General features: G+C 41.4%; 1 protein-coding gene across 2 annotated transcripts in view; it reads right to left on the bottom strand.

The window, feature by feature from the left end:
• ABCC1 (ATP binding cassette subfamily C member 1) overlaps nucleotides 1–14,123 on the bottom strand; it is a 98,616-nt gene that overhangs the window by 26,370 nt on the left and 58,123 nt on the right. For both annotated transcript variants that reach the window (XM_054041819.1, XM_054041820.1), the window contains exons 11-17: nucleotides 13,714–13,806; nucleotides 11,795–11,998; nucleotides 8,454–8,600; nucleotides 7,697–7,784; nucleotides 5,066–5,135; nucleotides 3,741–3,867; nucleotides 543–719 (exon numbers count right to left, since the gene is read on the bottom strand). In XM_054041819.1, coding sequence (XP_053897794.1) covers nucleotides 543–719; nucleotides 3,741–3,867; nucleotides 5,066–5,135; nucleotides 7,697–7,784; nucleotides 8,454–8,600; nucleotides 11,795–11,998; nucleotides 13,714–13,806 — 906 coding nt within the window. The remainder of the gene's footprint in view (nucleotides 1–542; nucleotides 720–3,740; nucleotides 3,868–5,065; nucleotides 5,136–7,696; nucleotides 7,785–8,453; nucleotides 8,601–11,794; nucleotides 11,999–13,713; nucleotides 13,807–14,123) is intronic.

The following is a 14,123-nucleotide window of genomic DNA, read 5'->3' as shown; positions in this document are numbered from 1 at the left end:
AACTTAGCTTAGTTTGGTTGGAAAGTGGATTTGTACGGGCACTGGGGGCTTTGGGGCCAATGAGGCAGCTAGTGGAAAGAGTCTGCCCAAGCATCAAGCTGTCTTCCTTAGCAAGTCCACAGCTATGGTCACTCCAGGCTGATTCCATAGATGACCTCAGTCCCTGTTCAGAAGTTTTTACGTTTTTCAACACTTAGTTAAATTAAACATTCAGCAACGAGGGTGATTTCCATACTGCTCATCAAGATTCAGCTCTTAGACTGCTTAACAATAATAATGAAAATCCTTTAATTACATCAATTTACTAATGGGGACAGGCTTTCTTCCCCAGCTTTCCTAGCATTCAAAAACCACCACTTTTGCTCAACTATTTAAATAAATAAATAAATAAAATTCACCTTCAGGTGGAGACCTGGTCTGACAGATTTTTACCAAAAAGATTTTCAAGTCCCGTACAATTCTAAAAAGGGAGTTAGAATGGAAAGTATGTATCTTTAACTCCAATGACTGCATCCATTAGGATATGGGGTGTATCTCAATACCTTTTCCCCTATTTCTGTTCTGTCTCCACTAGGAAGAATCTCTATATCAGGCAGAAGTGCACAAGCCTCAATCACACGTTTATACTGGCTCTCTTTCATCTCCCTCCCAAAGATAATATTGTCCTTCAGAGCTGCATTCTGTATCCAGGCTTGTTGAGGAACATAGGCAACTGAGCCCTGTAAGAAACAAAAAAATAGCTATTCAGTATTTCACTCTATTTAAATAACATCTCACAGACATCCTCAAAGCACCATGCAAACAATAATCACATTCAACATCCTTGTAAGAGATGTATGATGCCCATCATACAATTGGGGAAAACAGCGCTAGTGTATGTTTTACAGTGCAGCTGAGAGTGCGCTTCCCAGTGCAGGCAGACAGATGCGCTAACTCTCCTTAGCTAGCATGCTAAAACAGCATGTGGCTGTGGCAGCTCAGGTTAGCCATGCTCTTCTACAGCAATCATGTTGCAAGTATGTTTTGGGGAATGGGCTTCAAATGGAACATGCTCCCCCCTCCCCGCCCCCCAACAACCACCTTGCTGAATTCTCCATGCAAATACACGTGCTCTATAGAAGTAGTGAATGCTAAAAAGTAGGGCTGTCATGCGATTCAAAAAAATCCATCACGCGATTCAAAAAAAAAAAAAAAATTAATATTTTTTTTTAAAATTGCACTGTTACACAATAGAATACCATTTATTTAAATATTTTGGGATATTCTCCATGTTTTCAAATATATTGATTTCAATTACAACACAGAATACCAAGTGTACAGTGCTCACTTTATATTTATTTATTACACATATTTGCACTGTAAAAATAAAAAATAGTATTTTTTAGTTCACCTAATACAAGTGCTGTAGTGCAATCTCTATCATGAAAGTTGAACTTATAAATGTTAAATTATATACGAAAATAACTGCATTCAAAAATAAAACAATGTAAAATTTTAGAGCCTGCAAGTCCACTCATTCCTACTTCTTGTTCAGCCAGTCGCTCAGACAAACAACTTTGTTTACATTTGTAGGAGATAATGCTGCCGGCTTCTTGATTACAATGTCACCTGAAAGTGAGAACAGGCGTTCTAATGGCAATGTTGTAGCCGGTGTTGCAAGATATTTATGTGCCAGATGCTCTAAAGATTCATATGTCCCTTCATGCTTCAACCACCATTCCAGAGGACGTGTCCGTGCTGATGACTGTTTCTGCTTGATGACGATCCAAAGCAGTACGGACCGACGCATGTTCGTTTTCATTATCTGAGTGAGATGCCACCAGCAGATGGTTGATTTTCTTTTTTGGCGGTTCGGGTTCTGTAGTTTCCGCATCGGAATGTTGCTCTTTTAAGGCTTCTGAAAGCATGCGCTATACCTTGTCCCGCTCAGATTTTGGAAGGCATTTCATGTTCTTAAACCTTGGATCAAGTGCTGTAGCTTTCTTTAGAAATCTCACATTGGTACCTTAATTGCGTTTGTCAAATCTGCAGTGAAAGTGTTCTTAACATAAAGAACATGTGCTGGGTCATCATCCGAGTCTGCGACAATATGAAATACATGGCAGAACACGGGAAAAACAGAGGACATACAATTCTCCAAGGAGTTTAGTCACAAATTTAATTTACACATTTTTTTTAATGAATCAGCATGGAAGCATTTCCTCTGGAATGGTGGCCAAAGCATGAAGGGACATACGAATCCGAAGAAGTGGGCAGTAGCCCACGAAAACTTATGCTCTAATAAATTTGTTAGTCTCTAAAGTGCCACAAGTACTCCTGTTCTTTTTACGGACATACGAATGTTTAGCATATCTGGCACGTAAATACCTTGCAATGCTGGCTACAAAATGGCCATGCAAATGCCTGTTCTCACTTTCTGGTGACACTGTAAATAAGAAGAGGGCAGCATTATCTCCTTTAAATGTAAACAAACTTCTTTGTCTTAGCGATTGGCTGAACAAGAAGTAGGAATGAGTGGACTTGCAGGCTCTGAAGTATTACATTGTTTTGGTTTTGAGTGCAGTTATGGAACACAAAAATCTGCATTTGTAAATTGCACTTTCATGACAGAGATTGCACTAATGTACTTGTACAAGGTGAATTTTGATTTAGTTGGAGTTGGTCCTGCTTTGAGCAGACGGTTAAACTCTGACATCCTGATGTCTCTTTCAACCCTAATCTTCTGATTCTATTAACTGAAAAATACTATTTTTTGTTGATCATTTTTACAGTGCAAATATTCATAATAAAAATATATACTTTGATTTCAATTACAACACAGAATACAATATATATGAAAATTTTGAAATTTGTTAAATATTTGTTTTTCTATTGGTAGTCTATTGTTTAACAGTGTGATTAAAACTGCGATTAATTGTGCTTCATTTTTTTAATCGCAATTAATTTTTTTGAGGTAATCGCAGGAGTTAACTGCGATTAATCAATAGCCCTACTAAAAAGACATTCAGGCTCATATCTTGACTAAGAATGCTTCAGAAATGCCTGTATCACTGCTGAATGATTAAATGAAAGATTGGAGTATTTCTCCCCCCTTTCCCATCACATACAACAGGGTGTAAGGAAAAAGATGGCTTGTGTTGAATATTTTTTCTGTTAAAAAAAAAGGGGGGTAGAGAGGGGGATGGGGGTTGCAACATGAGAATTCATGTCTTGTCCACTTTGTTTTTCTAGGACGATTCAAAGGATGACCAAATTAATAAAACTCCATCATAGGCACAAAGGAAATTAAAGTCAAATTTTTTTTTTTTTTTAGAGGGGAAGTGATTTTTTTCAGATAATTTAAGAACAACGTTGGATTTTTCGACTGAAATCTGTATTAAGAACAAATTTACAGCTGGAAAAAAGGTCTTTGTAAGTGATTCAACCCTGCCCTCTCCCTTTCAATTTAGGGCTGAGAGAGCTTCCAAATCATTTCTCTAGATCCTCCACAAAGACCTGCAAAAACAGGAACAAGGTTTTATATTCCTGATATTTCTATGATAAAAAGAAAATTTGAATACACCATGCACACTTTCAGGCCTCTATGTACATCATAATGCAGCACAAGCACAATTCCTCCCCCACCGCCACCCATAAAAAATAACTTGTTAATTTGAGAGGCTTTTATCCCCCTCATGCTACTGAAGTGATAACACTTCCAAAGTACCCACAAACAGAACGGTTATCCAGACATTTCCTACCTTGACAGCCACATATCCTTCCCTCTTGTCCATCTCTCCTAGAAGGGCAGACAACAATGAAGACTTTCCACAGCCAACCTGTCCAACAACGGCAATCAGGGAGCCTTCAGGCACAGTGAAATTAATGCTGAAATAAATCACACAGAGTTCAGCCTTGCTTGATACAATACCACACACAAATAATAGTGAGCATTTTATTGTAGAATCAAATACAGAGAAACACCAGATACAATTAGAACATCTGCTCTATAGCTGCTGACAATTGCAATACAGTCCATTGGTTCTTTAACAAGAACATGAGTCTGAGAATTCAAGCTTCTATATGCAGAACGTGCTCAGCTCTGCTTATACATAAACAATCATAGTCTCAGTATGTGATCAGGCCTCCAAAAAGCAGCTGCCAAGACCATCCTTCTTGCCCACCAGTCTGATACTCTCACCCTTGCTTGAAACTCTGCACCAGCTTGACCTCATATTGCCTATGCAGCACTATAAATATGCATGGTGTTTTACAAACACCAAGCAACATCTGCGTCCCAGAAAACATATGATCAAAAACAAGGGAGAGGATAGGGAGAAGGGAAGACTTTCAAGCAAAAACATCCTGCAGGTGCATTGGTTAGCACTGTGTGCATCCTGAGGATTTTGTAAGGTTCCTCTCCTACCCATCCCCAGTACTGGAACAAAGAGGGCTATAGATAAGATGTTTAAGGGGGAGACTTGGAGGATAGGGTGGAAACATGGCAGGGAAGGGGATACAGGTGTAAGGAGCCTCATGGATGAAGTCATAAAACAAGAAAGGGGCTGGTTAGTTGTGTAGCTCACAGCTTCTACTAACTACAAGCTATTCTCATCACTTTGAGCCTCCGGAGAACTCTGCTCCTACCTCCATCTTCTCTTCCTCTACCCTAGCCCACTGCATATGCTCTACACCAGATTTTCTCCTGGCTATTCCTTTAGACTCCTTACCCCACTAATAACTTTGTCTTCTTTCGTACCAACCTGTATGCTTGAAAGAGAGACTCCTAATTAATTGGAGGATGCAAAAGCTCCCTTCCCATTCAACAGTCTCTCCCCCGCCCCTCCCCAAACAAAACCCACACACCTTATAAAGCATGGAACATCCTATCTATGACTAAGTGAAATGTGTTTGTATTGCTGTTCCTTTAAGGTTGTAAGCTCTTTGGAGCACAGACATACCATTTTAGCAGAGCTTATTTATTGTGCAGTGATGCACACACTTCAAGCTCTACAGAAACAATTAAAAAAGTGATAAAGATTTAGTGCAATTATAGGCCAGAACTAATTAGGATACCAATTCTTACTCATTCAGTGAGGGAGGATCAGTTCTTGACCAACTAAATGTTGCATTCTTCACAATAATGCTTCCTTCAGCTAGCAAATAATGAAAGAAAAATTATGTTTAGACGCAGACCAATAAGGAAACAGTTGTATGATGTACACTGCACTGTGCCATGGGAAGTAAATCCAGGCACACACACAGAGGCAGGTCCAATGCTATTTTAGTAACAGAACTCCAGCACTGTTTTCGTTAATAGCTCACGCTCCATTCTGACTGATTCTACAAACAGGGCTGGGGTTCTCAAGTTACAATCATTGGCTGGCCATGGCACAGGTATGGCAAGAAAAGCATGTATATCAAAATACTACCTTGATATGCAACTGGCAGGACTTTGACTCCCTGTATGTATTCAATCTGCTTCCCTTTCCCAACAAATTAGATTTTACTATTTATTCCTTTTAACACTGTAAAGCCAACAAAGAAGCCAGTTGAGGAAGCTGGATTCTAGTCGGACTTACAATTCAAAGGAAGCACTAAAGGCTGAGTTAACAAAACTGACATTAGAAAAAGCAGCCCTAACTTGTAAACAGAACAATTTTGAACTGAAAATCAACAAGAGGCACTTTTCCTACAATGCCACATTGCACATTCACTTTTCAGACGTTAGAGCAGTGGTCACCAACCGGTCAATCACGATCGACTGATCGATCCTGGGGACTCTCCCAGTCGATGGTGATCTATGGCGGTGCCACTGGGTGCCACTAAGGCAGGCTCCCTGTCTGCCCCAGCCCCACACCGCTCCCGGAAGTGGCCAGCGCAGCCCCATGCGGGGGTGGGCAGGGGTCTTAGCATGCTGCTCCTGCTTGCAAGCACTGCCCCCACAGCTCTCGTTGGCCAGGAACGGGTAACTGTGGCCAAAGGGAACTGAGGGGCTGGTGCCAACAGAAAGGGGCAGCACATGGAGCCACAGGGATACATTGTCCCCTTCTGGGAGCAGCATGGGGCTGGGGCAGGCAGGGAGCCTGCCTTAGCCTCACTCCACCACCGACCAGGAGCTGCCTGCGGTAAGTGCCGCTCGATGGGAGGCTGCACCCCAACCCCCATCCCCAAGCCAGCACCCCATAGCCCCTCCTGCACCCCAAGCCCCAGCCCTGATCCCACACCCCAAACACCTCCTGCACCCCTACCCCAGCCCTGAGCCCCCTCCCACAGCCAGCACCTCAAACCCCCTCCTGCATCCCTGCCCTGACCCCCCCCCAAGCCAGCACCCGCACCCCGCACCTCCCCGTGCATCCCAACACTCTGCCCCAGCCCAGAGCACCCTCCTGTACCCAAAACTCCCTGACAGAGCTTTCACCCCATACCCTCTCCTGCACCCCAACCCCTGCCCCAGGCTCAGCCTGGAGCCCCCTCCCACACTGCGAACCCCTCGGCCCCAACCCAGAGCCCGGACCCCCTCCAAAACCCGACCCCCTCCCCCAGCCTGGTGAAAATGAGAGAGGGTGGGGGAGAACAAGCCAACGTGAGGGGGTGGGGGCTCAGGGAAGGGGTGGGGGTAGATCCTGGGTTGCCCTTAAATTCAACAAGTGATCTTGGCTGTAAAAAGGTTGGAGACCACTGCTTTAGAGGGACACACTTTCATATCTACCAATCCCAGCGGAGCAGGAAAAAAAAAAAGCCACTGTAAAGCCAACAAAGAATCCAGTTGAGGAAGCTGGATTCTATCCGGACATGCGATTCAATTGAAAAAAGGAAGAAGGCAGATAATGGTCATAGCAAGAAACTGCTGATAGGAAAACCAAGCGGATCTAGTAATGGAGAACCCACTTGAACGCATGAGAGCGAGAGAGAAAATATTGTATTAGCTTTATAAAAAGGATGACTAGGGAATCACTTATCAGGGTTTAAACCAGCTATAAGAGCAGCACATTTTACAACATGGGGCATTAAGATTCTACAAAACCATACAGTTCTGTGATAAATCCACAGAGACATAGTGCAGCATTACCTAAAGGTCACTACACCAGGTAGGGCCCTGCCGTGGTAGATACTATACAAACATAATGACTGACAGTCCCTGCGTAGAATGGGAGACTGGAGTAGTATTAATTGTATTTAAGCAGAGTTGGATGACTACATGCAATTCCATAAATGAAGAGAGGTGTGTGTCACTGTGCTGGGGAAGACGCTGACTCTTTCTGGGCCTCAGGAGTGGTGTTTAGATGCTCTCCACAAAAGTGATTATGGGTTTTCAGTATGGGAGTGCTTTTGCCATCTTCTGACCTACACTGACTGCTACATGAAAATTACTTTTCTGCAAGGTGTCCACTTAAATGTGATCAATATAATTACAATAACCCTCCTTGTTTCTTACTGACACTGGACATGAGCATTTTATACTATGGACAAAAGGGAAGGGGGATAAAAAAAAAACCTCGAAGAAATTGCACAAAAATTGAATTGAAAAACCCAGATTTCTCTTGCCAGATACATAACTTCCACAAATTGCAAACATTTATTACAAAGACCCACAAGACACTTTAGAACCCACCCAAAACATGCTCTATTGGGCTCCAATACTTGTAGTTTGTAGCACTGGAAATTAACACGACAAAATAGAAGCAAATAAAAACTATACAAAATAAGGACTTACCATCTTTGATAGAACCTCTGATTACGCTATCTGGCTCTAACTCTTCATGCGAGAGAAATAACCTGAGACGTTTTAAGGAAACACTTGCCTAAACATGAAACAATTGAATAACTATTTTACACACAGCTTATAAAAAAGCTTCATTTTGCTTGGTTAACTAGATGTTAAATCCAGTATATTCTTCCCACTGTAGCCACCACAAGCCACTCCACCCACCCCCTCCTCAGAGTGGAAAAACAGACAGGCATTTATTTGTAGTGCAGTAACACCCAGAGGGCACAACTAGGATTGGGGTCTGATGGTGCTAGGTGCTGTACAAAGGGTATATCTATGCTACAGAGGTTATACCAGCATGCCTACGTCAGCATAGCTACGCTGGCATAGCCTCCAATGAAAACACCTACACCTAGGAAGGAGGTTTTCTGTCAGTGTAGTAATACCCCCGATTTGAACAACACTTCCATCGATGTAGCTATGCCTCTATTGGGGGTATGTTGGCATCACATCTCCTCTCCTGACCAACACAGCTATGTCAATGTAACTTTCAAGTGTAGATCAAGCCAAAACACACAGGAAAATAAGAGACCCAAAAACTTTACCTTCTAAGGTGACTGCATTTCAGTGGTGAGTAGAGAGAAGAAACTTCTATGTGCACATAGGACTGTAAAGCTTTAAAGCATTCACAGACCTCAAAAAAGCCACTATATATAGAAATAATCACTTTGGAGTTAATCAGTCACTAATATTAAAATCTTACCTGTACCACGCTGCTGATGACCATAGGAAGAATATTCAGTGGGAACCTGAGGATGTTGAATAAGGCTAAGGAAACAAAAGCTTTCTGAGCATCCAAGACATTGTTCTTATCTACCAGTACATAAACAGCAAAGGTCGATAAAGCAACCTAAAAACAAAGAGGGAATAATCATGGTCTGTTTTCTTTACGCTTACATTTTTAAATTCAAAGACAATGTCTTCTCTAATAACTAGAGCCATATTTACACACTGCAAGGCAATTAAACAAAAACTCATTCTTAAGAACAAGAAAATAATTAGAATAAGCCTTTGCAAAACAAATACTGGGCCTTAACCGTTTTGTTATTCAGCAGCTGCTGGCTTCTCTTGGAAAAGTTTAAGGAAAAAAAAGTGCCTCACTCTTTACAGAACAAAGGTGAGACAAGGCAAAGTAGAAAAAGAAAGTATGCGGATTAACTCAGCTGTACCAAGTTGCGTGTTTATTTTTTTGCTTCCTCTGCCTTCTAATCACCCCTTTTCCCTCTGCTAGTTACAATCACTGCACTGTGCCACATTTCTGAACAGCTCTGAAGGTGGGCACACAGCTAATGTAACTAAGACAACTTAGATCTTGCCCACGCTACATTTTGTAGAAGGCTACCAACAAGCCTGGTTTTCACAAGCATAGCTTCCATAACTGGGGATAGAAGAATCATTTAAGAAATGTGTTCTTAAGTATACTAGAAGATAAAACTCTACAGTACCCCACCCAGTTCAGGAAAAGAATCACTGTGCGCACACAGGTGCTGGAACTAGGGGTTTTAAGGGTGCTGCCACACTCTCCGGCTTGAAGTGGTTTCCATCATATACAGGGTTTGCCATTTGGTTCAATGGCTCTCAGCACCGCCACTATACCAGTTGTTCCAGCACCCGGGTGCATACTTAACAAAGAAACTATATGCTTGACTATGTCATCAATAACTACATTTAAACAGTGTGGCTAAGGCATTATGTACTGACAAAGAAAACAATAAGATAACAGACTAGCACAAAGCCAGGCATGGCTGCTACTAAAATCCCTCCCTTAAGACTGCTCAGCTCACCTTTCAGCTCCTCTTCTCCCTGACAGCCACTCCCACATGCCTTATACCAAGGTGGTATAATAAATCATGTGCCTCAGTATATCAGCAGCACCCAATAATGCTTTCCCAGCACAATCATCACCTGCTATCCAGTTTGAGGCATGAAAGTGCCAACAATCTTACATTTAGTTAGAAAGACTAAACCCCACTTTATTTACCTAATGCATAGATTGTTTTTCTTAGTTCTGCATGAGGTCTATTTAAAAGCTTATGTAAAAGCCTATTTAACTGCTATGAAGGCATGTACTGTTTTTCTTACGCCTGCTGACTCAACTGTGCATGGTAAGGTAGCTTGTTTACATGTTCGTTTATTCAGACAGATTACTACAGTGAAAAAAGCCCTCCTGTAGAGAGAATGAAAAACCAAGAAGGGTTCAAACAATAACTTTAAAGGCAGAAAGTTTGCACGTTCCTATGTTACTGGAATCTATATTAAAATAGACTTATCAGCACACTCTGCCACAAAAAGGTACAATGACGTGAGCAGTTTCATGAAACAGATACTGAACAATTTTATAAGGAGCCCTGGTCAGAAGAGCTACAAAGCAGGGCAAAAAGGAAGAGGGTGCATGGGAAAGGAATGACCCAATTTGAAAATCCTTTGTGCTTGCTATAGTTCTTCATAAAAGTTGTTATCCTGACTGATAAAAACTGGGGAAAGAGAAAGTTATAAAATATCCCCTCCCTCAGAGTCAAATCTTGCTCTTGTAGAAGCTTGGGGATACCTCTCCCTTTAACCTGGGGTACGTTTACACTTACCGGAGGGTCCGGCGGCAGGCAATCGATGTTCTGGGATCGATTTATCGAGTCTAAACCAGACGCGATAATCGATCCCGGAAGTGCTCACCGTCGACGCCGGTACTCCAGCTCAGCGAGAGGAGTACGCGGCATCGACGGGGGAGCCTCCCTGCCGCGTCTGGACCCGCGGCAAGTTCGGACTAAGGTACTTCGAATTCAGCTACGTTATTAACGTAGCTGAATTTGCGTACCTTAGTCCGAAGTGGGGGGTTAGTGGGGACCAGGCCTTGTATGCGAGCAGGTCCATTGACAAACAAACATTCGTAACACACGGGTGTTTAGGGAATTGGCTATGGAAATCAATCATCTTGGCTTCAACAGAGCTAAACTGAAATAAGGAAAGTCCCTCTGCGGAGCTGTATTTAGGAACCTAGTAAACCGGCTTTTTAAAAAGCCATCTCAGCCTTCTTTTAGAAAAAGATTCACTAAAGAATACTTCTGACATTTCCTACGCAGGATGCTGCTTCTTCTGCCTTTTATCATACCAATGTCATGTAAACATGAACAGCACTTGGAGGGAAGGAATCCATGAGTGGAAAGAACACTTAAACGCCTTCAAACAGAACATACATATTTTACCCTAATGTAGGCATGGTTTGTTTGCTTCTGCCAGATGACGATAGCAATGGCCCTTTGTTCTATTAGGGGCACAAGCAATTTTAACACAATTTGTCTCCTCTCTTCCTTTTCCGTGTAAATTCAAACCAGCCATAAATAGTCAGAGATAATATTTAAATGTGGAACAAAATCTTTTTAAAAGTTAGAATGATCCCAGGCTAAAGAACAGCCCTCTCCCGCCAAATCAGCTTTACCAGTGTGGGTGGGAGAAAAGAGGCATCCACACACATCTATGTAGGACTAGTATGTGGTGTGCTTGGAAATGCAGAATATTCATTTTGATTAACGCTCTCACTTGGGAATCTGTATAGCATGCACTTCTATAATGTAATTTTTCTGGAAAAAAATTACAAAGTATAAATGTTAATGCAAAGGGAAGTTCTAAGAGGTGCTTCCTAGATAATCTATATATAATAATGACTTCCTGGAGGGCATTTTGTTCCAGTTTGTGACCAAATTACTATTATTACTATTTATTCCTTTTAAGTTCCAACAACAATTGCAGTACTGGTGAAAATGAAAGCCTAAGAACTAATCAAGTCACTGTCTTAAAGTCGGGAAATGTTTAACTTGGAGGTTGTTAACATTTAAAAAAAAAAGTGTAGAGAAATACCTTTTCTAAAAGTGCTGAAAAGTTGACTGTTGAACTGCATGTTGCTGTGGATAGAGTTCTGGTTACAAGACTGAGTTCTCTGAACAGTGAAAGACCAGTACAGTAACTAATAGGAAAGCAGGACTTTGCTCTCACTGTTGCTTTGGGCTTCTACCACCCAGCAAAACACAACTTCAAACCTGTTTTACTTACCAGAAAAGGAGCGCACACCCAAGTGAACGTAGACACTGCTGCAAGGTAAGCAGACTTTTTAAGCACTTTCAGCTCTTCCTGTCTGATCCCCAATATTTTCTCTTTGAAGGCTAATTCCCAAGCATAAAGTTTCAGCACTTTAATCCCATTGAGAATTTCATTCATCAGCTTAATTCTGTTGTCTTTGCTCTTCATATGGGCTACCTAAAATCCCATTACAAAGAAACAAGTCATTAGCATAGCACAATACTTGGCATGTCTACAAAGCCGTTTGAATAAACCGATTTAGCCCATACAAGTTTCTTAACAGTATATTTTGTGTTGGCGAATTATTATGGGGAAAGACCACTTACAAATGCAAATGAACAACAAAAGTGCCGCCTTACCAACAAATACGGAACTGCAGAATTAAACAAACGTTTTAACTAATTAGGGGTGGTTTTGAGGAAAGGCAAAAACAATTTCCAACAAATAAAGTCAGACATCTTTGTAGAATTCAGGAACTTGATGGTCCCTACTGGCCTTAAAAAGTCTATGCATTTATGTACAAAATGCGGTTTAAAAAAGTAACTCCATTATACCTTTGAGCGCCAATGATATACAATTTGTATCTAGCCCTTGGCCACCCCACACACTTTTCATTCTGTTCAGACTCCTGTTGGCTCATAGCTCATGTCTTCTAGTCAGCAGCAGGAACAAACCTACCTTCCCTTCTTGCTACTTAACTTCTGAGCATTTTTCTCCCCACTACACCATGAGGCTACACTTATATGTTCACTTCAGAAGCCTCCTTCCTCCTAGAGGCCTTTCCAAATTAAGGAAAAGAACCTTTGAAAAGATGTACCGTTCTAGACACGGATGGAGTGTGAATCAGTATAGAACAGTCAGGAATTGCGAGTTCTAATCTCAACTCTGCCACTGACTCATACTATGTCACCTTGGGCCAGTCACGTATCACACCTGTACCTTATTTATAAGCACATTATACAGGTATTACCTTCATTATAAAGGACATCTATAGAATGGGGAAAATACCTACCTACTGTTCCTCAAAGGAATGTGGGGAAGCTTCATCAGTGGAATGGGGCACCTGAAGAGGCTTGGATGAATGCACTATGCAAGTGCAAAATTCAAAGGCGTTTCACTTTATTTGGGTGGCAGCAGGGTCATATGATTCAATGCAATGGTCCCCATTAAGGGTCAACATTTACCCACAGTAATCAGACTCTGATACCTGGGAAATCTCAGCTATTTCATATTCTGGACTTAAATTTTCAACTATAGTTCACAGAAAAAAAAAATGACCATAATCAAATGGATTTGTATTCTTTGACCTGATTAGTTTGAAAACCAAAACTGAGAGTCAAGGAGTTTTGTGGGTATTCTAAGAGGTTTGTTAACAGACTGACATTAACCTAAGAAGAGTAGTCTACAAGCATCCCAAAGTTAAGCTTAACAGCATTCCAGTCGTGTCCCAAATTCAGTAATACACTTGATTCAAACACTCTGGTGTACACATTTCTTAGAAGAGTCAGCTAAAAGCCAGTTTAAACACTTAACAGCACGCATTTTATCTATCATCTCAGGCATTCTGTTGAGTTGGCGAAAGGTACCTTACCACTGTATTGGAAGTTACTGCATTTTACTTGTGACTTAAAAAAGCTACACTGCAACACAACATTGCAGGACACTGGTGCATTTTTATTTTGGAAGAGTTTTGTGCATTAGCTTTGCTAGTCACTGGTGGGAAGGCTACTGTCAGGAAGCACATGCCCATTATAAAAAACACCCTGGCACACAGGACAAGAATTTGAATAGTAAGCATAAAACTTTCATGAATTGAATGGGTCACACAGAACAGTAAAATAGCAACATGTCTTAAAGCATATACACATACAAACAAACATGAAGTGTCATACCTGATATGTTTTTGTCTTCATTGCCATCACAGCATTTACTGGAACCAAAAGGATCATGACTGCCACACCTGCTAGGACAGAAGGACCTAAATTCTAAGAGGGGGGGGGGGGGGAAAACAACCCACATTTACACACACACACACACACACACTATTTAGAAAATGTTAGCATACACCTTTAAAGATCTTATATCAAAGCATTCTATGTAGCGTAAACCCCCATGTGTATATATAATTTTTCTATCCCTTTCCTCCCTCCTTTTTTGACTAAAGATACATGCAGATAATTATGATCTTTGCTTCTTCAAAGCTAAAATGCAAGTCCTTCCCGACATGCCTCAACTTTTTGTTGGTGCTATTCTTTCAAAGTAGAATACAGGGGGGTGAGTTTCTAAGATTCTGCCTTAACTT

The sequence above is a fragment of the Malaclemys terrapin genome, chromosome 10, assembly GCF_027887155.1.
Source record: "Malaclemys terrapin pileata isolate rMalTer1 chromosome 10, rMalTer1.hap1, whole genome shotgun sequence".
In the NCBI taxonomy this organism is placed as follows: Eukaryota; Metazoa; Chordata; order Testudines; family Emydidae; genus Malaclemys; species Malaclemys terrapin.
This window is presented reverse-complemented; position numbering and strand designations above follow the sequence as displayed.